Source organism: Gallus gallus, chromosome 14 (genome assembly GCF_016699485.2).
Source record: "Gallus gallus isolate bGalGal1 chromosome 14, bGalGal1.mat.broiler.GRCg7b, whole genome shotgun sequence".
In the NCBI taxonomy this organism is placed as follows: Eukaryota; Metazoa; Chordata; class Aves; order Galliformes; family Phasianidae; genus Gallus; species Gallus gallus.
In genome coordinates, this window is record NC_052545.1 from 6034142 (window position 1) to 6057787 (window position 23646).

General features: G+C 48.8%; 4 protein-coding genes across 31 annotated transcripts in view; 2 read left to right on the plus strand and 2 right to left on the minus strand.

The window, feature by feature from the left end:
- Positions 1-8177, plus strand: part of NARFL (nuclear prelamin A recognition factor like) — a 13044-nt gene extending 4867 nt beyond the window's left edge. Inside the window, exons 7-12 of one of the 2 annotated variants that reach the window (XR_001468958.4) lie at positions 356-485; positions 705-777; positions 3928-4065; positions 5125-5282; positions 6329-6726; positions 7823-8177. Coding sequence is in view for 1 of the 2 variants with exons in the window: in NM_001277555.2 (NP_001264484.2) it covers positions 356-485; positions 705-777; positions 3928-4065; positions 5125-5282; positions 6329-6567 (738 nt within the window). In the remaining variant the exon portion in view is untranslated. Of the gene's footprint in view, positions 1-355; positions 486-704; positions 778-3927; positions 4066-5124; positions 5283-6328; positions 6814-7822 lie in introns of those variants that run through there. The other variant, NM_001277555.2, reaches the window with a different exon arrangement.
- Positions 8132-11855, minus strand: HAGHL (hydroxyacylglutathione hydrolase like). 2 transcript variants are annotated; one of them, NM_001030637.2, is made up of 8 exons: positions 11649-11855; positions 11265-11329; positions 11067-11184; positions 10882-10990; positions 10685-10788; positions 10449-10550; positions 10177-10256; positions 8132-9893 (listed from the first exon to the last, which is right to left on the minus strand). In NM_001030637.2, the coding sequence occupies exons 1-8, from the start codon at positions 11751-11753 to the stop codon at positions 9728-9730; spliced, it is 849 nt and encodes a 282-aa protein (NP_001025808.1). In that variant the 5' UTR covers positions 11754-11855; the 3' UTR covers positions 8132-9727. The 2 variants fall into 2 exon arrangements, with proteins under 2 accessions (NP_001025808.1, XP_046756577.1); XM_046900621.1 differs by having other exon boundaries at positions 11265-11699.
- Positions 11856-12282: 427 nt separating this feature from the next.
- On the minus strand, positions 12283-22019 carry HAGH (hydroxyacylglutathione hydrolase). Of its 26 annotated transcripts, none has more exons than XM_046900635.1 (13): positions 21278-21312; positions 20943-20984; positions 19286-19316; positions 18455-18691; positions 18252-18333; positions 17956-18137; positions 17406-17470; positions 16350-16467; positions 15214-15322; positions 14923-15026; positions 14377-14478; positions 13816-13895; positions 12283-13346 (listed from the first exon to the last, which is right to left on the minus strand). In XM_046900635.1, the coding sequence occupies exons 6-13, from the start codon at positions 18058-18060 to the stop codon at positions 13247-13249; spliced, it is 783 nt and encodes a 260-aa protein (XP_046756591.1). In that variant the 5' UTR covers positions 18061-18137; positions 18252-18333; positions 18455-18691; positions 19286-19316; positions 20943-20984; positions 21278-21312; the 3' UTR covers positions 12283-13246. The 26 variants fall into 26 exon arrangements, with proteins under 26 accessions (XP_046756591.1, XP_046756583.1, XP_046756590.1 ...); XM_046900627.1 differs by lacking the exon at positions 21278-21312 and adding an exon at positions 21164-21271; XM_046900634.1 differs by lacking the exons at positions 18455-18691; positions 21278-21312 and adding an exon at positions 21861-22019.
- On the plus strand, positions 21629-22819 carry FAHD1 (fumarylacetoacetate hydrolase domain containing 1). The gene is given in 1 exon segment (NM_001277752.1): positions 21629-22819. A coding segment is annotated over 1 exon segment (672 nt). The 5' UTR covers positions 21629-21713; the 3' UTR covers positions 22386-22819.
- The last annotated feature ends 827 nt before the right edge of the window (positions 22820-23646 follow it).

Here is a 23646-nt window from a genome sequence, read left to right on the forward strand (position 1 = left end):
ATCATTTCTTAGTTGCTGATGCAGGGGCTGCATCTTAGTAGCATGGAAGAAACATGTCATCTAACTGAACAGTTAGGATTTCTTCACTGATTGACTTGGATCATTTGCACTAGGAAAAGCAGGGGGGGGGAAAGACCATGAAAGACATTATGGTTGTCATTTTCTATAGACTAGAATTTGGTTCTATGAGAGAAAAAAAAAAATATATATATATATATATATTTCATGTTCAGTAATAAAGGAGAGTATTTCCAGAGGCATGGCACTATTAGTTTCATCATTCTCATTTGTACTTGGAAAACACCCACAAGACGGTTCTGATATTGATCAATGCAACTGCTTTGTCTTTTTCCAGCACTTAACGCCTAATAAGATATACCACGTAACAGTAATGCCCTGTTATGACAAGAAGCTGGAGGCCTCAAGGCCAGACTTCTTCAACCAAGAGTACCAGACTCGCGATGTGGACTGTGTAATCACCACAGGTAAGCAGAGCCAGAGGCAGTCCAGATCATTTCTGGGCTGGTTTTAATGATCCTTTGTCAATGATGGATGTAATGCATGGATATTGCTGTATAATTTACCTTCAGTAATGCCAGTCATGTCCTGGTAAAGACTTCGTATGCAGGCTTAGATACTGATCTGTGGATTTTATTTTTCTTTATCTCCAAAATAAGCTTTCTGTATCTGTGGTTCTGTTTTAGGAGAAGTGCTAAAGTTGTTGGAACAAGAAAGAGTATCTCTCCCAGATGTAGATCCTGCTCCTTTGGATACCATGTAAGAAATCTCATTTGCACCTTCAAGCATGTTCTTTTCCACCCAGTATCCATATCAAGTTCAGCAGAATTCACTTTCTACTACTATTTTACTATGCATAAGTCTGCATGTGTTGGCATTTTGTTTGTTTTTTTTTTGTCAGTAATTTCAAATCAGTACAGCTGTACATTAAGTACTTTATCTATAGAATACAATGAACTTGTAACTATTTAGTAGATCTTAGTAGTCCAAGGATTAGCAGTTCTTACTCTAAATTATAAGAGCTGCTAAAACTGCTCTGTAAGAGTATAATTGCAAAATGATTGTGTAGAGAAGTACAAACTGTATCACAATCATTAACTGTTACATTATAGCAGGTGGAATAGCCATAAATTCTACCTGCAAACTTAGAAAAATGGAAGAGTCTAGGTCAGTGATACAAGTTTGCTGTAACAAAGCCTGGTACAGGGCTGCACTCAGTTTGCTTATATCCCTTCATTATCTGAGCTACTGTAAAGATTCTGGTATTGAAACAAAATATTTAGGTCACTCAACTCATCTGAAGGAGTCTCTGTAAAAAGATGAGAACTTAAACATGTGCAAACCAGATGAGACTTCAGTTGCATTAACTGAAAGCTAACATCTGGTTAAGTGATGACTGCAGAGAACTAAGAGACTGTAGAAATATTGAAATCAGATTTTAGCCCTCTGAATTGTCATTCAGTAATGGTTCCACAATGATCACTAAACCAAAGCATTCTCTTAATCGCTTTATAAGAAACGTCTTTGTAGCACTTTATTATCATACAAAGAGAAAGGCTACATATGTAGCAACCTTTATATAGTATTAAAGATTATTAACAATGTGGTTGAAGTCTACTGCTCAGACAGAGTTTTTAGGAGGGATTTTGATAGCCCAGATATGCAGCAGATAGCACACAGGGGACGTGACAGTGGTATACTAACAGCTGTATGCCTTTGCAGATGTGACGCTGTGGTTTATTTCTAAATAGGGTTTAATTATTTTCCCCGTACAGCTGAATGCCACTGGCAGCCTTTGCTGAGGAGATGCCTGATTAGCACGTGTGTGTTCCCAGAACTATAAGCAGAAGTGGCCTTACATGAGGCCCATTTCATAGTTCTGCTTTTATTGTTTTGAACATGGGTCACTTCTGTGTTTCAGTGTATGCACGTAAGGTGTTTTACTAGCACAGATGTGTTTATGCATTCTAAGTTTATGAATTCCTCCAGTATTGTCTTCTAAAATGGTTTATGCACAAATTCCTTTCACATCTAAAAATTATCCTCCACTGTAATAAAGGTCTGCATGGCTGTGCCCCAAAAAGTCAACTTCAGCAGTTGCCCACATAAATAAGCATTTTGTTCTACCTGCTTTGTCGTTATGCTACTAGCAGAAAATCAAGGAGATTATAAAAACATTCTGAAGTGTTTGGACTCAGTTAGGAAATAACATTATTGAAGTGTCAGTTATAACATAGAACAAAATGTCTAATTACTTGATAAGAATCTCTGGCTAACTTCTTAGGAGTACATCGTGAGGGCAATGCCTCACGCTCCTGGTGATAAAGGGCCTCTGTAACCTTTTGCTAGCTTTAACTCACTCAGTAAATTGACTGCTTATAAACAGCACGTATTCCTCAGAACTTGGAGCACTAACATAAGCAGTCCAATGGCTGTTGTTCTGCTTTATCCTCCAGCACGTGGAAAAGCCCATTGAGAGGTTATTACATTTGGCAGCGAGAATGAGATGAAGTGCCAGAAATCCCAGAACTTTTGCTGTTATAACTGTTTGCTCCAGGCCAGCACTGATGCTTACTGGCAGCCTCGTTTTAAGAGAGTTGCAGTACGTGAGGCCAGACACACTGAAACGTTTCATTAATGAAGTTCAGTTCCTGTAAACAAGATCAAATTAAAAATAGTTTCTGAATGCCATCACAGGCTAACGTGTTGCCTTCTGCAGCTTTTCTAAAGCTGAGATTTTATCTGCAAGAGGCAGCATCTTCCATTTGACTTGAAACTATTTGGCCAGCATTCAAGTGTTTTCCCTTCTGCAGCTGTTAGTAGGAAAATGCAAGTGTCACTGCCTGATGAGCACTTAGAAGCATATCCCTCATCTTATTATTCTCTCATAACAAAAGCTATTGTTGTAGCTTCCATCTGGTGAGCTGTTTTCAAGAAACACTATCTTGACCTCTGAACACTTGGTTGTGTTTTGGCAAATCAGCAGGGTGGAATTATTTGTGCAGAACTTGAACGTGTAAGTCCTGTTATTACATGAGCGTGGCTGTTCAACACCAACAGTGTGCTGAACTTGAAGTGGGGTCCTGCTGAGGACAGCCACGTACAGGGCAAATGCCCTGGCACTGTGAGGTTTGTTCATCTGTACTCTAACTTTCTTAACCATGTGAAACCACAGCAACAACGGTTTCATCTCTGTGCTTGAAATTGCAGCACCAGAACCTTCCAGAAGTGTTCTCTCCTGTCCTGGCAACGATGTATAAGTACCTGATTCAGTAATGAGCTCAGCTTTTGTTGGTGCTGCAGAAAAGACCTCAGGACTGCTGAAACGTCCCCACTGAGAGGACTTCTCCCTGATTGTGTAGACATAGGCCTTACAGACCTATACCACCAATGCTTCATCATTTCCCTCCTTCCATTTCCAACTGTAATCTAAGCTGTTTGTAGATCCACTAAACAGTAAACTAACAAAAATTTGAGGCTTCTCAGGCAATTGCCCTCTAACTCAAATGTTCCCAAATATTTTTGGTGTGTGAAGATTAAGTTGGCAGCGGGGTCAGATCTTAAGAGGATGTTTCCACAGAGTTTGACCCAAAGAACAGTAGGCAGCATAGGGTTAAACCTGCAGAGCCTGAAACCATAAATAGCCTGTTCCCAGGAGAAAGAGAAAGGCTTGGAGCTCAAAGGGAGCTGGTGTGTGGCTTGTTCTGCTGCTTTTGAATTCCCTGGATGAACAATTCCACTATCAAAAATCTCACAAGACTCACAACATCATGTTTCTATTAGTAATACTGAAACTATTTTGGCACTGAGCTAATGAAACTTCTGTTTGTTTGAAGGAGCAGTGGGCTTTGTGCTGTCTGTTGCATCGAATCAGACCACTAAGACTGCTTCTTTCTTTCCTTTCCCCAGGTTTAGTAGTGCCACAGAGGAGGAACTCACTGGCCACTCAGGAGGTGGCTCCGGTGGCTATTTGGAGCACATATACAAGTATGCAGCCAAGGAACTCTTTGGCATTGAAGTGGATACAATTCAGTACAAACCTTTAAAGTATGAAGTTTAAAGCATTTACAGCAAGTACTATTTTTTTTTTTTAATTGCAATTCTGTTTATGCTGCTATCTTACTGATGGGTTTCACTTTCTTTGCAATGTTAAACACTTCCCTTTGAGGCATGGGAATCAGCTTCTCACTCCCACAGTTGCTGAGCCATAAATCAGCCAGCACTCCATGCATCCTGGCCTTTGGAGACTCTGAGCCCCTTCACCACCCACGCACTTTTGGCCTGGTGGATTTTCCCAATATCAAGTTGCAGACAGTTTTTAGAGCAATTTAGAAGACAGAGCTCACAGGGATCTCAGTTGTCTCACCTGCAATCAGGTTGATAAAAGAGCTTTGTTACTAATCTCACTATCTAATCTCACTATCACAGAACAGAAGAATCTGATGTCAGGATTTTGGAGCTGTGCTGTAACTCTGTTATGGTTAAGACAGAAAGTCACTTAAGTTTGGGTACAGAGGCCAAAGAGCTGCGATTCCTGCTAGCTTCCCAGATCCTAAAATACCATTTGTAATGAGTTGTATCCTTGATTAGCATTATTAATGGTGAAAACACTCTTGCGCACAAAACAGCAGTCCCTCACAGTCTCAGTACAAAATACTTAATAAAAGTCAAATTATTTTTATCAAGGACAGGCCTTCCCATTAATGTTAGGGGTCTGGAAGTCTTCAGTGGTCATTTGCTCCCTAGTTTCGTGATCCACTGCAATTTAAAAGCTTCCTTCAGTAGCCTTACTGATGTATGAGTTGGCCGAAGCCAGCTCAGGTGGCCTGTCACAATGAAACCTTAGTTCAGGTTCCATTTGCTTAGGTTTTAAGGATTTATTCAACACGGGTGTTCTTCAGCAAACTCAGTTCAGTGGGTGCTCGAACAGGAAAAGTCTGCAAAGGATTTGTAAGCTGGTTCCTCCATCTGTTTTGTTTGGGTGGCAGAGAACTAGGACAGCTTTCCTGAGTAAGAATTCACAAAGAACTTTGTTCCAACACAGGGTTCTTTGAAGTTTAATATAGAAGTTAATTTGGATAAGACATTTTCTCTCTTCTTCCTCAGAAACAAGGACTTCCAAGAGGTGACACTGGAGAAGGATGGAGTAGTTCTGCTCCAATTTGCTTTGGCATACGGGTTTCGAAATATACAAAACTTAGTGCAGAAGTTGAAGCGAGGGAAGTCACCCTATCACTACGTTGAAGTCATGGCCTGCCCATCAGGTGAGACTGCATAGAGACTTCCCTGTTGCAACCTATACGTGTCAGAATCACATGAAATTATAACTAAAATATAAGAAACATTGACAGCTCCTCACATTCTCAGTATTGTGGCAAAACCTTCAAGCACTCTTGAAATCTGATAGTCACAGCATCAGAGTTCAAAGCAGCATATGTATTTGCCTACCTGGAAGCCAGTAATTCTACAGGACTTAAGTAATTGCAATTAAATTCCATGTTGAAATTTTACAAATAGTGCTTGTAAGGATGCCCTCCTGACTTCAAGCTCTATATACGTAAAGACATTCATCCTCTAAATCTGCACAAGTGTTACACTTTCAGAAAATGGTTGTTGTAGCTGATGGAAGAAGTCTTTCTTGTCTTCCCTAATCTACTTCTTTCAAGACCTTCATTTTCCCCCTCCAGTTTCTTTTTCAAACCATCAGCAGAGAATACACTGAGCTCTAACCCAGCCTGAAGTGATGCTGAGCTGCTGCTCTTAGCTATCTGCAAACAACTGCTCTATTCCAGAGTCCATGCAACCTCCAGCCTAGAAAGCTGCTCAGCACCAAAGAACTGAGCACTGCTTACAGCTCCACACACTGTACGGTCCAGCATTTATATCACACCTACACCACAACAGCAAGTTCAGAACACATCCTAAAGATGTTTATCTTACCTTCAGGTGAGGTTGCAGGGCTGTTCTCATCTAGCTGCCAGTCTGGGCTCTTTTTTCCTGGAAAATGAAAGAACCAGCCCTCCCTGCTTCTTATCTTCTCTATCACTGACACTTCCCAGGATGCCCTGGAGCCTTCTGTCACAGCTGGGCTCAATTAGCATTGGGTCACACTGGGCCAACGATCTCCCCTCTAGGGCTGCTACCTGCCCTGCTGGTGTTAGATTGCTGGGGAATAAACCACAATTACAATGGTGTTTTCATTTCTGTAACTGTTCACAGGTAGAAAGTCAGTTGTTAATTCAGTATTTTTTTTTCCTCTGATAAGTAATGTGTAAAACTCAGTAATGTTTTCCCACTTCGTTGTACTTAGGTTGTTTAAATGGAGGTGGCCAGATCAAAGTGGAAAGTGAATCTAGCAAGGACTGGCTTCAGCAAGTTGAGAAGCTGTATGAGTCTCTTAAGACTGAAACTCCAGAGGAGAACTGGACTGTAACTGCCCTCTATGAGCAGTGGCTGGGTGGCCCTGAGTCTGAAAAGGCAAGGAAAGCTCTGCATACAGAATACCACGCAGTAGAAAAAGCAAGCGCTGGATTTAACATCAAGTGGTGAAGGCTGATGCTGGAAGCAGACTGTGAAGCCCGGATATACTCAGTGCCTTTTAAGTTGATTGTATTTAAGATTATCAAGAGACAGTCAAAGTCCTGTGCCATCATTTCTGTGCCATCACTGGGGAATTGCAATTTCTCACTCTCAGTCAAGGAGGAGAAGGTAATGTGTATATAGGCGGGCAGTGTTAATTCTTCAAGCTTTATAATGACTGAAATGATATGAATAAAAACTAAACAGTGATTACAATTTGTTAAAAGAAGCACTAATGTATCTTGGGACTAAATCTGCACTCCCTTTGCAATCCTGTTCCTACCAGAACTGATGGACTTAAGGTACTGAAGGACTTGGTTTGCAGCAGGCTGCAGCCTCCCCACAATGAGCTGTATGCTTAATGAGTACATCCCTCAGCCAGGCCTTGCTGCATTTTCACAGCACTGAGTTTATGGCTGTCTGTGTTAGGACATTCTCCTTTAGTTACAAATGGTCTAATTAGACCTTGGGCTCTGTGTTTCTGTGTCACTGCCCCTGACTGGATGCCCTTGAAGCACAGCTGCAGCCTCTTTGCACTGTCAGAGGGGTGAGCCCCAGCAGCCTGCAGTCCTGAGAGCAACATTATCTCCAGGGCTGCTGTATGGCCTGCTGAAATGGGACTTGAAAGACTGCTTAAAAAACAAAAAGCCATCTACATCTACCCTGGCTCTAAGTCAGTTACTGATTAATAATATCCTTACAATCAGAGAAAACCATTTTTACATCCTATCAAGTGAGAATCACTGGGCAGTTTTCTTTCTGACAGTCTTTGGTACCTCTGAAAGGTGTCAATTTATAAAAGTTAACAGAAGACTGAAGGATGTAAGCATTACCAGAACAATCCAAGTGGTTAGCAAAAATACACCTGGTTTAATGCTGTGTGTTGTAATGCCTTGCCAGGTGCCATGTGGATGGCAATGATTCACTATGGGATGATGTGTGCACATCTCACTGCCTGTATTTCTACATATGGCTATTTCCTGAACTATTGAGGAAAAGAAGAAGTGAATGAGTAACTGTTTTTGTCTACTTAATCTGACTGTCAGGTTTCACAAAGTGGCAGTGTGTATAGGAGGGGGATGGTGGCAGTGGGAAGTTTGCAACTGTACCTTAATCCAGGGTGAAGGGATGCTGGCAGATGTGGAACCTCCCTGTGCCTGCTGCAGCTTCAAGTGAGTACTAGCTTAAAAATCACATTCTCACTTAATATTTCTCCTTTTCCCAGTTACTGCTATATGGGGAAGAACGACTGCAGGAAGTAAAATGGATGAAAACTGAACACAAAGCAGCCGCTTTGCTTTGCTCTTTCAGAACAGACATGGAGCTGGTTACTGCAGCTTACTATCTGGTTTAGCCCAGACTAAAACCTTGGCCAGGCCCTTTTCAGAGATAACCCTCACTGTTACTGCAGACCTTGTGCTTAGGGCTGCCAAGAAGCAAAGCTGCCAGACCTTAACCTGCCTCATTTAACAGCTTCTCTGGCAGCCCTTCCCTGCGTCCTCCTCCAGTTTTCATTAAAAATAAGCCAACAATGTAGAAGACAATTGCAATGGTTTTAATTAAAGGCTTTACATACTTCAGGTGTTGCTGATCAATCAGTGGATTCACAGTGTTCCTAAGGCAAAAATCTCCCTCTGCTCCCCCATCCCTTCCCCACTCATTTTGCAAGCAGTGGTTGCTCTGAATGCCCTTTTCCATGCATAGTTCTGTAACACAGTGTTATGCTAAACCACAACACTGTTATCTACAGCAAGAGAGAGATGCCAGTGCCAATGCAAACTAAGTCCAATATGCTGAAGTGCTGAGTCCATAAACTTTGTACATCAGTGCAAAAGAAACGCATTCTGTTTTTGCTGAGAACATGCACATCCAGCCAGAAGTGCACAGTTAAGAACAGCTGAACGAGCTGCAGGTTAAACAAAGAGGATCCACCTTTTGCCTTCTCCAGTGACCAGGTTACTGAATGCACAGTACTGAAGCTGTCAGAGGACTCTCTGCCCAGAGGACCCGATGCAGCAATCCCAGGTATTCGTTCTCACCATGGGTTCAGTAGCTCAGATTTGCCCTCTGGGCTGCACACAGCTGCTGCCAACATGAGCAAGCCCAGTGCTGGGCCAGGATCCCTCCCCAGGAGCCCCAGCACATCTCTGCTCACAGCAAAGCACCCGGGCAGTGCCCAATGACAGCGGCCTGTTGGCATCGCCTGCAGCTGCACCCTCAGAGCAGCTCTGAAGCAACAGCACTGAGGCAACTGGTGCAGCAGGACTGATTCTCCCCCTCCTGGAGGGAAGAGTAAATTTTAACAACGTAACATTAAAAAAAAAAAAAGCAAAAAAGAAAACCTCAATCAAGTTTCTAGCAAGGGAAGAAATGCCACAGAGCAGGTTTGGTGCTATGGATGCTATTCACAGTCCATGCATGAAAGGTTCTGAAGTTGGTTCTATTCCAGTGTCAGCAGCTTTATCAGCACAGTCCAAAAAGACACCGTACAGTGTATTATTCGGGGCCCATCTCCTCCTCTGTTTTCTCCGCTGTTTGCATTTCAGCTGCACAGCCAGGCCCAGCCAGGCCCTCAGCAACACCGCCCCGTGCATCACAGCACTTTGCACAACTGAGGTAAAGGTAAAGGCAGAGCGATGGGCTGCCCAGCAGCACCCTGCCCACACCACTGCATGGGGTTAATGCAGCCATGCACAGAGCCACCAGCACGCCCTGCCTGCCCTCAGTAAAGAAAAAGGCATTGCTACGTTTTGGGATGCAACACCGCAGCAAAAAGCTCCATGCTGTCCTCAGACTTTAAATGGGGAAAAAAAAGAAAACATGATGTTGGTTTTGCCCAACAGCACTGATTTTGCACACGCTGCAAGCTGCAGGGCGTGGGAGTCCCACGCTGCCATCCCAGAAACACAGCAACCTCAATGCTTCGTACAATAGCTTTCCTGTGTTCTACCTTGAGAAAAAGAAATGCAATGGACACGGAGTGGTGCGGTTCCTGGGTCCCTGCCCTGTCCCAGCCGAGGGCTGAGGGACACCTGAGCGGGGCCGTCTGTGCAGCACTGTGGGTTTTGGGCAGCAGAGCCCAGCGTGTGCCTCCGCTCTGTGGACCCCTGCGTGGTGGGGTGGTGCAGCCTCACTTCTTCTCCAGGAAAGGGGCAAAGAGCCCCCAGTCGAAGGCGAGCATGGCCTGGGGATGGGGCCGCTCCTTGGGCTTCTTGAAGTTGTCCTTCTCGGTGCGTAGAGCCCGCAGCACTTCCACCGGCTCCTTCCTGCCTGTGAACTTCTGCACAGCCTCCTCCCTGCAGGGACAATGGCTGCACTGGGACGGGGGTGTGACAGAGACAGATGGGGACAGAGCTCGGCCCCAGGACTGAGAGACACTGGAAGGACACTGGGTCACCCTCCCTTCCCTCTGGGCTTGGTTTCCCCATTGATTACACAGCCATTGGGAGAAGGGGGGGATGCTGGAATGAGGAGCGGATTGGGGGCAAAAGCAGCAGCATGGGGACGGAGCAGCTCCATCCCATCCCACCCAGTTCAGGCCCAACCCACAAGTGTGCCCCCAGCACTGATGCTGCTTACGTGACCCTGAGGAAGGGGTTGTAGAGGAACTCCTCCTGCAGCGTGGAGGGCACCGTGGGCAGATCCTCATCATCCCGCTGCTGTGAGGAACCACAGAATCATAGAATCGCTAAGGTTGGAAAAGACCCGCAGGATCAGCCAGTCCAACCATTCACCCATCACCAATAGTTCTCACTAAACCACGTCCCTCAACACAACGTCCAAATCAGATGTGTCCAAACCCTGCCAGCACCCAGCAGTCCCCCACCACCCCAAAGGGCACAGCTGCTTACTCTGGCCCATGCAAGCTTCTTCTTCACCGCTTCATTCTCTGGTTCCACTTTCAGGGCAAACTTCAGGTTCCGGACAGTGCATTCGTGGCCACAGAACACCTTCTGCAAGGGCAGCATGGAGCACCCAGTGTTACACACACTCCCAACCCCACCATGCCCCACGTCTCCATCATTCATTTGGGGCCTCTCTAAGCTAGGGCTGAGTTTTGGGAGGGGGGGGTAGGAGGGGCACTCACCGTCTCCTTGGGCAGATCCCCCAGCACCTGAGTGAGGTTGGTGTACATCTGCTCTGCTGTCCCTTCCAAGAACTGCCCACAGCCCCCCACAAACAGCGTGTCACCTGCAGGGATAGGGTGAGCCATTGTCCCCAAAGCCGGGGGGGGGCTTCAAAGGTTTCCCCCCGTGGGATCAGCGGGTGCCAATCAGGAGATACCTGAGAACAGCGCCGGCGCATCCAGAGACCCATCCTCCCACATGAAGTAGCACATGTGGCCCTTAGTGTGGCACGGGGTGAAGAGGCACCGCACACGGATGGCCCCGAACTGTGGGGACAGAGATGAGCGCTGGGCACGGGATGGGCTCAGAACCGCTCCCCTCCCCGTTCAGAGCCCCACACACCGTCAGCTCCTCGTCGGGGGCCACGCGGTGCGTGAGGGCCCCGATGCGCTCATCCGCACCGTACACCCGCAGCCCCGGGCACAGCCTGACCAGCTCCTCGTTGCCCCGCGCGTGGTCCCTGCGGGGGCAGAGCGGCAATGGGCACCGGGTACCCCCACGAAGGGGCTCTGCCCGCGCCCTCCCTGCGCCGGCGCTTACCAGTGGTGATGCGTGATGAGGACGGCGCGGAGAACCACATCCTCCTTCCGGACGATCTCCAGCAGCTGAAAGGAACAAAAGCGGTGCGTGAAGGGAGGAGGTGACAGCGCAGCGCCGGGTCCGCCCCACGGCACGCAGAGGGCAGCGCGGCCGGGACGGAGGAAGGCGCTGCTCCGGCGCTCGGGGCGGGGCAGGAGGGGCCGCTCCATGGGGCGAGGGCGCTTTTTATGGCCGATGGCGCTCTATGGCCGCCGTTCCCGCAGCCCTACCCGCCGCCTCCAGCCCGCAAAGCCCCGGAGAGGAAGGAAACGGCCGAGCGAGAGCGAGCAACGCGCAAACAGAAGCGGTACCGCCGGCAGAGCGCGCAGCCCCGGCGGCTCTCACCCGTTTGGGGACGGCGGCATCCACCGCGACCGCGTCCCGGGTGCTCTCCTCGATCACCAGGTACATGTAGTTGTCCTCCAGCACCGAGATTACCTTCACCTTCATGCTCCTCAAAGCCCGCGGCCCCACCGCCGCGCACCCACGAGGGGGAGGACGCGCGGAGTGCCGCCCCCACCTGCGGGCAGCGCCGCCCGGCGCAGTGCGGGCAGCGGGGCGGGGCCTCGGGGCTTCCTCCTCCTCCTCCTCCTCCGCCCCCGTTCTTTCGTTCCCTCCCTCCTTCCTACTGTCATTCCCTCTTTACTTCCTTTTCTTCCCTCCTTCCTTCACTTCTTTTCTTCCTTCCCTATTTTCTTCCTCCCCTGATATTTCCTCCTTTTCCTTCTTCCCTCCCCTCCCCTTTTCCTTCCATTCCTTCCCCTTCTTCTCTCTGCCACCCCCAGCGCAAGGGTTGCAGTGCAGTGGGTGCATTCCCCCCCATACACACCCAGGCTGAGGCAGTAACTGACTAAAGCCTCACGTTCCCAAATATGCCACACTGGGAGTTAGAGGAAAGCTGCTGCAAATTGGCTGATTTGAATCGCCGGTACAAAGAAATAAGAGCAGGAGCTGCAGATAAACCTCTTCCAGACTGCCACGCTGTTCACAGCTGTGTTTATTTCCTCAGCTGTCAGTACAGTCATGCTCAGTTGTAGCAGCACAGCGTTTAAGAAGTCAGTAACATTTTAGGTACCTTTCTTTTTCTTTTTTTTTTTCCTGAAATACATTAAAAAAGTAATTATTATTATTTTTTAAACAAATAAAGAAGCGGTGCTCCACCACACTCTGCTCACACACAGCAGACCCGGCTCACAGCGTGGAATGCAGGTGGTAATGAGCTCAGTACAGCACTGCGGGTTAAGCGGCATCCACAGCAGCACAGTGCATCTGCTCCTGCTATAGCCTCCCAGCAGACAAATCCCTTCTTCCTTTCTGTGTATGGCTACAAGTAAAGTGCAGCTCACGCTCAGGAGCATGCAAGCAGGCTTCAGCTAACAGAGAAAGGGCAGAAGCAACAGTGCAATCTCTGCCTAGGAAAGCTACTGCAGCTTTACGCCACCGGGAAGTGGTTTTAATGCAGCCAGAAGTGGCACTCTGAATAAGCAGCAGCATGGAAGGAAAGCTTTAATCTTCAGCTGGCAACGCAGTTACTGCATTTTATTCCTGTTTTAAATGGAGATGGTGAACGTCGCTTCAAACAGCCCCAGTGCCACAGTCTGCATTCACATCAGGTGCCCACAACAGTAACAGGGATTTGTTCCTGGGCCTCATGGTCTGACCCATCCCCACTCCAGCCCTGAGCCACGTACCAACACTTGTAAAACGAGCTGCATGTGACACACGTGACAGCTTGAGAGCCAGCAACAGAGGGATAAATATTCATCATCATAATATAAATAAGCTGTAGAATATCTCAACAAGGGCAAAGTGCTTTTTTTTTTTTCCTTAATTAAAACAAACTAGAAACCTAAATAGGACTGTCTGAACCACGACAGATTTCGAAAACATCTGAACAGTCTAAGTTACTATTAAGTGACAGTAAAGTGACACAGGCAGAGTGCTCAGTCCTTCGGGACGCGGAAGTTGTCCTTCTCTTTCCTGATGGCTCCCATGGTGCGGATGGGGTCGGTCTCCCCAGCGTGCTCCTGAACAGTCTTCTCCCTGCCAGGAGGGAACACCGAGGATGGTAAATGCAAAGCCTGCAAGACAAAGTCTTGGCTATGAAGTCACTGCTACCACATTTTGCCCGCATCACGGGGATACGTTTCATTTAAGACCAAGGACTCAGGGCTTCAGCATAAGCTTATCAGCTCCTGCACCTTGAGTGGCATCATACCACACCCATCTGCCAAGCCCTGCGTGATGAAGGACCATTAGCACACAGCAAGGTTTGCTCAAGCTGCTGGGTCAGAGATCCTCACCACAACCCCACCAAGCCTCTGCCAGGACAGCAAGCGTTTTACCCATCTTACCTTGGAATGCAAGTGTTTTAAGGGGGGGTCTCGAGGGTATCAGAATAAGAATGTGTGCATCAGGAGAGTGACTCACACTTATGGCTCTTTCCCCCCACCTTTCCCACATCCCCCCTCCAAACACATGACTCAGAGGGGCCGTTCCCACACGTCCATACCTCACACGCATGAAGGGGTTGTACGTAAACTCTTCTGCAATGGTGGAGGGTATGGTTGGCTCTCCACTGTCATATTTGGCCTAGAACAAGGGAAAGAGTCCTGCCTGATGAGGAATGTTTTGGAGAACAAGAAACGTCCTATGTATGAGCTACAAAGGGTAAAGTGCTCCATCTAACTGCCTGAACTGCTCCTCAGCCACACCATCAGACAAGCAGGACCAAGGTACACACAGAGAAACCTGGGTCACAGGTCCTGAGTCTTTCCTGGGACAAAGCTGATCCTCTCAGAGTGGGAGAAAATCAGCCTCAGCCTGTAATGGTACCAAGACAATCCCAAGGAGGGTCACATCTCCACAAAAAGCAAACTGTGCTCTCTAAGCCGCTCACACCACCCTGTTCTCCAGCACATTGTTCTCCTGATCGCACTACTGTACTGTCACCTCTCACTCTCAACTCCCCCTCCTCAGCCTCTCTTTTCCCTCCACATTGTCCCCTTTTTTCTACCTCCTCAGAGGCTCCAGCAGCACCCAGCAGGTTGTGGGAAAGGATGAACATACCCACCTTGGCCCAAGCAAGCTTTTCCTGGATGCTGACATTGTTGGGTTCAACGTGTCGAGCAAATTTGAGGTTGTTGATAGTGTATTCATGACCACAGTAAACTCTCTAGGAAGAAAACGTCCCACACGGTAACTGTGAGGGTATGAAGGTGGACTGCTGGGTTCCATCAGCATTATCATACACAGCAGGAACAGAACCAACCCACCAGGACACACCAGATGCAGGCAAAGTGCCAGGAGCTATGAGCCAGTACTACGTGCCAACTTATAGGTAAGCCTCGTGAAAGAACCCAGGTGTCCCACCTCTGCCCCAGCCTTTGTTTCAACAAGCACCCTCTGCTCTTCCCTCCATAAAACACAGACATATTTGGAGTACATATTTCATTCTCAAAGGAATCCAGCTATTCAGCATCAAAGGCAGTAAACATGCATTCCTTCAGTGCATGAGAAATGTTCTCACTGAACAACAGCATTATTGGGAAGGCGGTTTTGTTGAGGCCTGCAGCAGCTTCTGGCTGGTTAACTTACTACTAGTGCAATAGTTTCATACCGTTTCAGGATCCAGGCTGCCCAAAATCTCAATCAGTGCTCTGTACATTTCCTCAGGGGTTCCCTCGAAGAATTTCCCACAGCCAGCCACAAACAGCGTGTCACCTGCAAGCGAGGTGTGACATGGCATCAGGGCCAGGCACAGCTCCTCACACCCACACTGTGGAAGTTAGGCTAGCTGCACTGGTAATAAGGAACGAATGCCCATCCAGAGCCAGGAGCACACAGGCAGAGGGGGAGCTTATTTCTCTGCAACACAGACTGCCAGTGATGTAACCTCCCAACTCCTCACCTGTAAAAACTGCAGGTGGCTCGGAGCTATTTGGCTTAGTCACATAATAACAGATGTGTCCAGAAGTGTGACACGGCGTACAGAGGCATTTCACATTAAGAGATCCCACCTGAGAAGAAGGCAGAAGACTAGAGCTTAGGCTACTATCTGGTAGCATTTGTACCATTAGAAAAGAATTGCAACTATTCCAATGGCCTGGCAGTCCTACAGGCAAATTCTCACATACGTGGCCAGTAAACATCAGCTCTTTTCTTGGGAGAGTCCAGCACAAGAATTTTATGGTAGGGACTTGGAAGGGTGCCGTTTCCTCCTAGCAGGTGTTGTGATAAAGAGAACTGCCAGATTCCTTCATTTGCATGCAGAGTGACTCAGCGTCTGGTTGGCAGCAGGAGCAAATAGATCCAGAGCAAGGCAAAATCCTAAACAAAGTTAATCAAGCGTAAAAAGCTCCGAACAAAAATGAAGCTGAGGGGTAGAAGTGGAAGCAGCTCAGGAAAATGGAGGAATTGAACACATTCATGAAGATCTTTCCCTCACAGCCTTAATTTGCAAACCTTCCCATGTTTTTCTGCGCTCCCTTCTTTGCTGCTGACCCCCCCTAGAAAGGTGCACCACAGGAACAGCAGTGCCATTCACGGCAGCCTGCACACAGCAGTTTATGCAATCTGCCAGCTCATCTACAAACAAACAGCGACATTTCAGCAAGGTTTGCCACTGTAGCTCTGGAAAAGCAATGCAGGCAGCTCGCCCTGCTGGCCCACTTTCTCTTCAGCCTGTATTTCAGCCTTCATTCGGACAGGACCTCTTGCAATTCTTCTGTGCTAACCAGACTGTAAGCAGAACACAAGCCCTGTGCTTTCACGCTGCAGCTCTGACCACACCAGTTAAGGTAGCTGTCCAAGGACAGACAGACACCCAGCATGTCCCGGGCAGTACAGGTGTCTGAGCAATACCAATGCTACCATCAACAAAATATCACCAGCAAGGAGACAGAGGGGTTCACAGGGTTGGAAAAGGGGGAAAAGATATAGTTAGACCACCAACCACCTTTGAGAGGCATTAAAAAAGTAAAAAAAGAATGCTGTGACACAAATGGAAGGTGTCCCCAACCAAATCCAGCAGCTCACTCCCTTTACCTTGAGTGACGTAAGGTGAGACACTTTCTGTGTCAGTGCTCCAACTCTGCTGTCTCCCCCATACACACGCAACCCTGTCTCCAGCTTTACAAGCTTCTCATTTCCTCCAGCATGGTCCCTGGAAGGTCAGAAAAATGGATTTTGGTAAGGATGAAGACAAACTGATTGCAACTGCAATGGTAATGTCCAGATGATCATCAATCTCCCAGTATGCAGACATTTAATACTGTACTCATATTAGAGGGCATGCTACATCGGTGCTTGTAGAGATAGTTTCTTTAAGTGCCAGTTAGTAAGTGCTGGTGGCTGCAGAGCAGCAAGCTCAGCAAAGATTTCAACATAGGACCTTGGTCACCATCTCTTCAGCAACTCCCCTCAATTTCACACCTAGTTGGGAAATATCAAATTGAGAAGATCAAAGCTAACTGCCCATTAACCACAACACCGAGAGAGTGGACTAATTGGGATATATGCAGCTCAGTGGCTTCGCTACATCGCTCAGGTTCAACACTGCAAAACTGCTAAAGCTTAATGTCTCTGGCAGAGTTAATGTACAACCCTGGTAATGCTCCCACAACTGCTGACTGCAATTTAGAGGCATGTCCTAGCAACTCACTGCAAGTGTGCTGCCTTCTGCACTCCATACATACACTTATTTCACTGACCTGCTGGAATAAGTCATCATTTTAAAGCCCAAAGGCACTGACACAAAAAACTTGCAGCCTACCGAATGTACACAGCACACAGCAAGAGTTGCTCTTAAGAAAGTCAGGTTTGACTCCAAGCTGTGCACTCAGCTACTTCATGCTGATTTCTCTGCACTTCACTTGCTGGTCTGTTTTGGAACAAGAAAGGACCAGACCACCCTTTCTCAGAGCTATTCAGTTGGCTGCAGACAAACAGCAGTTGGCATAGCTTAAGTGTGCCCAGTCAAGCACATGGACATGTTCTAAGGAAGACCTTGATATAAGCAACTTCAAAGCAGCCCTCTGTGTCCACTCATGGACCTGTGTGCACTGCACACACTCTGGAGATCCCAATACAGCAGATAGTTACCAGTGATGGTGTGTGGTCAGGACACTGGTCAGCTTCACGCCATGCTTTTTGACTGCATCCAAAACCTGCAGACACAGAGCACAGCAAGAACATTACGACTCACATGGACTCACTCAAACAGCACACCTGGTGCCTGCTCTGTATGCAACTACTGCAAGGCTTAAGAGCCACACCTCCATGCAAATGTCCTGCTGACTTTGCAGAGGACTCATCCCTCATCTTGCAGTCATTACAGATCAGGACACAAGCTCTCTGATCCAGCTGGGCCGTGACTAAACCCTCAGTCCTATTTCCTCTTTTCTGCACACAAACAAACTAAGGGGGAAGAACAAAATCAGGTCAGTAACTCCTGAAGGCAGGGAGTTTGAGCTCAAAGGTGTTTGAACTAAGCAGCTCAGTGCCTGTGAAGCCTTGTCAGTACGTAGGAGAGGCTAATATTGCCTGACTTTCCTCCAAGCCTGACTCACCCTGTGACTAACTCTCTTGTGTACGTGGCAGCGTGGAAGTATTCTAGCAGTGCACCCGCTCCCAGGACAGTGGGCAGTGTTACCTTCTGTGGCTGCACAGGGTCCACTATTGCAGCCTCCTTTGTTTCCTCATCAATGAGGAGGTACATGTAGTTGTCAGTGAGCGCTGGGAGCACCTCCACCTTCATGTTGGCTTGTGTGACTGTCTTTGACTTCCTCTGCTCGTGTTCCGTGTGCAGGAAGACAGCTCGCAGCTGTGCTGGACCTGGAGACCAAAACCAAAGTTCAGGTCATGGGAGGATAGTGGTGCTCTACAGCTTCACAGAGAGGGATGGGACGCTGCTCGCAGGGGGGTGGACATGCAGGCCAAGTGCTGTACCTTGATCAGAGAGAAGATTTCAAGGGGCAGGAAAACAGAACAGGGAGAGAGCGCTTGGACAAAGGTCAGCCTGGGACAGTGACTTTGCAAAAAAAGCATAAAATGTCACGTTACAACCAAAAGGAATTTAAAAAGAAAGGAGAAATACAGACATTGCTAGAACAGAAGTATCTGGTTCATTAATTGGGGAAATCACAGCTTACAGAGTGCTGCAGAGAGAAGATGGGCTCTGCACAGCCAGCCAGATACCAGGAGTGCACTGCAGGGACTTTCCTTGCAATAAGCTGCCTTGATGCAACAGCAGTGCTTCCCTATTTGCTTTTGGTTAAATGTTTAATCGAATCCAAGGAGCAAATCTGATTCCAGATGCAAATAACCTGGGCTCCACTCTTCCTCATAGATACGAAGTTCTTAAAGAATCAACCCAGCCACAAGAAGTTCTGCCATAAAGAAAAGAAGGGAACAAAGAGGGCAATGCCTTCGATGTCTGAGGACCACGTGGCCCTGGGTCCATGCACATACAGGCAAAGAGGCAGCAGTCTATGACAGAAGTCATTGGACACCCAAGGCACAGCTCTGAAGGTGCCTGCACTGGGCTGACTCAGCTTCTGTCTCGTTTTGCACTGCTGACCCTAAGGCTCCCACACTTGGTGCTCAGTGCCAAAGGGAGAGCTCGCCACACTGCTAATCAGCCTGGCCCACTCTCCAAGCGGTCCCTGCCCACCTCTGATAAGAGAGAAGAGGCCCGGTGGGCTGACCCAGCCAGCACAGTGAGCCCAGAGCTCTGCAGGGACACAACCACAGTGCTGCAAAGCTGAGAGCACAGCTCTGAGCCGCATGCGCAGCAGATGCATCAAGGCCCTCCTGATCCTGCCCAGAATGTCCTCCCCCTCCTGCATCCACCAGATCACTTGTTCTGTGGGAAGGTTCAATTAAATGCAGCTCTGAAAACAATCCCTAAGCACAACAACAGCACAGGCATGCACTGGGGGTGTGACACAGTGGGCATGCAGCGCTGAAGGAAGCATCCATACCTGCCAAGAGTTCCTTTGGAGCAGAAGTGTGCTTCCAAAAACAAAAACAAAGGACAGAAAAACAAACCCTTACTGTTGTTTGATACGAAAAGAACCCAAACAATTGCTCCTCAGCTGCTCCCTAACTGAAAGCACTTTTGCTTTGGACATTATGCCTTTTTGTGTACCAGATGCAAACTGGAAAATTAAAACACAAGAAAGCAGAAACTTAACTTTGAGTTGAGGCAATTACTCACATACTTCAAATGCCTTCTTCCTATGAACCGTTTCTAACCTTGGCCACAATCCTGAAGTCTCTCGGCATGTTTAATTCACAATTCTGGCACAACAAACAAACAAACTACACCACAGAAGGAAATGGTTTTCTTAAATGCAATTTAAAGGGAAGAATGAGAAAGCATCCGTGCAGTATACAACCTATTCTCAAGTCCCACCTGCAGCTGAGCTGCGCCCTTCAGTCTGATCCAGAGCTCTCATGCACACCCAGCGCTGTTCCTACGAGCAGCTCACACCCAGTTCTGCTCACGGCAGCTCCCCAGCAGTGCATAACCCCTGCCCCTAACACAGAGAGCAAGTCAAGATCACATGCCCATATGAAACGATAAGGTCCACTGGCTCCATTTCCAGCCAGTTTTGCTCCATGTCCCCAGCAGTGCCCTTTGGATCGCACACCTCTGTTCAGGACAGGTCGCCAGCACAGCCTGACTCGTGGAAGGGCAGGGATTGCAGATGGGCAATGTTAATGTTATCACAGCAGTGCATGCATGCAGGAGGCTGAAGGCAGGCAGGCAGGCAGCAGGTAGTTAAGCAATAGGTTCCTTCAGAAAAAATGGTTGCCTTGTGCATTTTGCCCATAGTATTTTGTTTTTCTGCTTTACTACGGAAAAGAATGGAAAATTCCTGCTCCAAATGAGGCTGTCACACACACTGACTGCACGCACATCCCCAGGTGTTCCTCTCTGCACTGCCCCATAAGCAGAAACACCACGTTTGCTTTCTATACACTCTGCACGCAGATGTTTTTGGACACCAGGTGAGGAGCACCCTATGGAACTCCTGCTTGCTGCCCCACAGGCCGTTCTGCAGCACCCAGCCATGTTCAGTGCAACGCATGCAGGGCGTGCACCCAGCCTGCAGCCCGGGGACCATGAGCTGCCTGCTCCTGGTGTCAGCACACACAGGGACAAGGCAGCAGCAGGGCTCCAAGGCCGACAGCCGCTGCAGCGAATTCTGGCTCATTAAGGCCAGGATTTAAAATGAGGAGTGATGCAAAAGGCCACTGTAGGGCTTACAGAGGCACTGCTAAGCTAAAGGCTGAGCTCTGATTCAAAGAGACGCTTGCAGATTTCAGGCCCCAGATGTAAACGCACAGCCTAGAGGTTTTCTCCTCTCCTATTTTTTTTTTTTTACATTACCAATTCAATTTCCCATCTAAGCCGTTAAAATTCTACGCCTTGTCCCTCAACCCCCAGTCCTCCGGAGTAACCAGCAGCACTCGGGCAGCCCAACAACCCTCCGGGATCCTCCCACATCACTTACCAGCGTAAAAAAAACCAACCCCCCCCCCCCCCCCCCCCCCCCCCCCCCCCCCCCCCCCCCCCCCCCACCACCACCACCACCACCACCAGCGCGAGGCTGCAGCTAAGCAGACACTGACCTACTTGGGGCTGTGAGTCAGCTTAAAACGCCCGGCGCACCCCTGAGCAGCGAAAGAAGAGAAACCATCAGCAAACTGCGGAGCTTTGCTATGGGGAGCGCCTCCAGCCCCCAACAGCCCCCAACCGCCCCCACCCCGGCCGCACTGAGACCCCGCAGCCCCTCCGTGTCCCCGCAGGAGCAGGTGGGCGCCGGGCGAGGCGCTCCGCCCGCCCCACGTACCGGCTCGGAGCAGGGCCCCGGCTCCCAGCGCAACCAGGGCGGTGCCGAGGCTCCGCCAGCCCCCGCCGAGCATGGTGCGCTCGGCAGCGGCGCGCCCCGCCCGGCCCCGGTTACCTTCTGCTCCCCGCCCAGCGCCCGGGCCCGGGGAGGGGGGAGGCGGGTAGGCGGCCCCGCTCGGCCCCGGCCCGGAGTGCAGCGGGGGCGGTGCTGAGCTGCCGCCCGCCCCCTACCCGTCGCTGCCGGCACGCCCAGACCTCGCATATATATATATAATATATATATAAAATAAATATTATATATATATATAATTATTTATTTTTCTTTTTTCTTTTTTCTTTTTTTTTTTTTTGCAGCCAAGCGATTCGCTAACCCGGCTCAGAGGGGCTGGGTAAGGAGGCGCACGCCTGTCCTGGGGGAGGGAGCTGCAGGCAGCAGGAAGGAAGGAAGGAGAGCGGGGTCGGAGGAGGAGCGCGGAAGCTCGCGGGGTTTGCGTCTCCGGTACGGCAAGGGCGGCCGAAGGGCACCCGGAGAAGGGAGAGCCGCGGGGCTGATGGCTTCTTCCAGGTCCCTGGCACGCTTCTGGGAGTGGGGCAAGAATATCGTCTGCGTGGGGCGCAACTATGCCGAGCACGCCAAGGAGATGGGGAACGCGCTGCCGGCCGAGCCCCTCTTCTTCCTCAAGCCCTCTTCGGCTTACCTGCGGGAAGGCTCGCCCATCCTACGGCCCTACTACTGCAGCGACCTGCACCACGAAGTGGAGCTGGGGGTGGTGATCGGGAAGAGAACCCAGGCCGTGTCCCAGGAGGCAGCTATGGAGCACGTGGGCGGCTATGCCCTGTGCCTGGACATGACCGCTAGGGACACGCAGAAAGAGTGCAAGAAGAAGGGTTTGCCCTGGACCTTGGCCAAGGCATTCAGCACATCGTGCCCGGTCAGTGAATTTGTGCCCAAGGAGAAGATCCCAGACCCTCACAAGCTGAAGATCTGGCTTAAGGTGAACGGACAGTTGAGGCAGGAGGGAGAGACCTCCTCTATGATCTTCTCTATCCCCCACCTGATCAGCTACATCAGTGAAATCGTCACCCTGGAAGAAGGGGATTTGATTCTGACAGGATCTCCCAGTGGAGTTGGGTCTGTGCAAGAAGGTGACGAGATAGAGGCGGGGATAGGTGACATCCTGTCCATGCGGTTCAAGGTGGCCCAGCAAACGCGCCGGTCCTAACCAGCATCTGGTCTGGGACCTCTGTCTGCATAGGAAGAGCCTTTTGGGGAACACTAAGTGGACAGAGAGATGCACCACACCCACTGTCCTGTGTATTAAATTTACATGGCCTAAGCATCTCCTGGACTCCTGGTTATCAAAGCTGTGTAGCTCATGAAGACCTGTGGCTAAAACAACCCCATTTCCATGGAGCTTCAGCCTCCAGAGAGGCTGTAAAGCTGATGTCAGTCCAGGAGTCCAGCCCAGCCTGGGGTGGCGGATTAATACCTAAACTGTACCTTGGAACTTTGTATTCAGCTGTGCTGGGGAAATGAAAACAGTAGGAAATACAGCAACAGGACCGACTGTCACCATGTGCTCTTCTGTTCTGCTCATGCTTTGAGCTTTGCCAATGTACTGTCTTAAAATAAAATAAACATAAGAACTGAAGTATTAAAATAGTGATGTACAGAAAGTGATCTGTGGTCTCGGTAAGGCCTGCAGCTGTCTGTGTGGTACTCCTCATTAGTAGGAAGGCTTCCGTGTCCCACCCACGCTTGGATTCCTTGCACAGGTGCAGTAAAGTAGCAAGAATGTACACAAGGAAAAAGAAAAGTTTAACCTGAGGACTGGAATCCACTCAGGGTGTGCAGCTACGTGCTCTGGTGACTGTCAAGGTGGGGTCTTTCCAGCCTGGGGTGCTCCAAGGGCTGTCTGATGAGTGATCAGGCAGCAGTCAGAGGTGCTCCGCTCCTGGCTGCGGGGGCCAGCAGTGGCTCCTTGTCATCACTGGGAGCTGCAGTAGGAAAGAACTGCAATGAAATACAGGAAAGCCTATGGGAAAAGTGTCTGTAAAGTGCTCCATATGCTTTTATTGTTACGGCCAATAATCTATCAAACTATAGATATTTGGTGGTTCTAACTGTAATTTCTGCAGTAGGCCACCATTTTGAAAGTTGTACATTCTCAAAGCACAGATTCTCACGTTGGGAGGGGCTCATTTCAGTGGTTTAATGTCCAAGATTTAGGATTATGTTTTGCAAATAGATGAGCTTCAAGACACTGTGCTTAAAGAAAGACATATCTGCTTTTCACATTTCTTTTGAAGATATCCTTAGGAACAACAGTTGTGCATGCCCCCACAACACCACCTCCACCAGGCACTAATCCTGCCAACGTGTGCATTTCAGATTGCTGCATTTTAGCTTCAGTCAGTGGCTTAAAAGCACATGTAAAAGCTCTCTGTCTGATGAGGCCTTGTAATTATAAATACTGTGGCCTA

Bases quoted from the DNA above. Each gene is read 5' to 3' on its own strand.
- HAGH (NM_001012789.3), bottom strand. From the start codon at position 21,236: ATGCTCGGCGGGGGCTGGCGGAGCCTCGGCACCGCCCTGGTTGCGCTG. The intron at 14,479-14,922 runs GTATGAAACTAT...TTTTCTTCCTAG, and splicing joins GCAGCCTGGATCCTGAAACG to AGAGTTTACTGTGGTCATGA. The intron at 13,347-13,815 runs GTATGGACGTGT...CCCTCCTGGCAG, and splicing joins AACCCCTTCATGCGTGTGAG to GGAGAAGACTGTTCAGGAGC.
- HAGHL (XM_046900621.1), bottom strand. From the start codon at position 11,473: ATGGAGCGGCCCCTCCTGCCCCGCCCCGAGCGCCGGAGCAGCGCCTTC. The intron at 10,991-11,066 runs GTGTGTGGGGCT...CTGTCCCCACAG, and splicing joins CCCCCGACGAGGAGCTGACG to TTCGGGGCCATCCGTGTGCG. The intron at 9,894-10,176 runs GTAAGCAGCATC...TTGTCCCTGCAG, and splicing joins AACCCCTTCCTCAGGGTCAC to GGAGGAGGCTGTGCAGAAGT.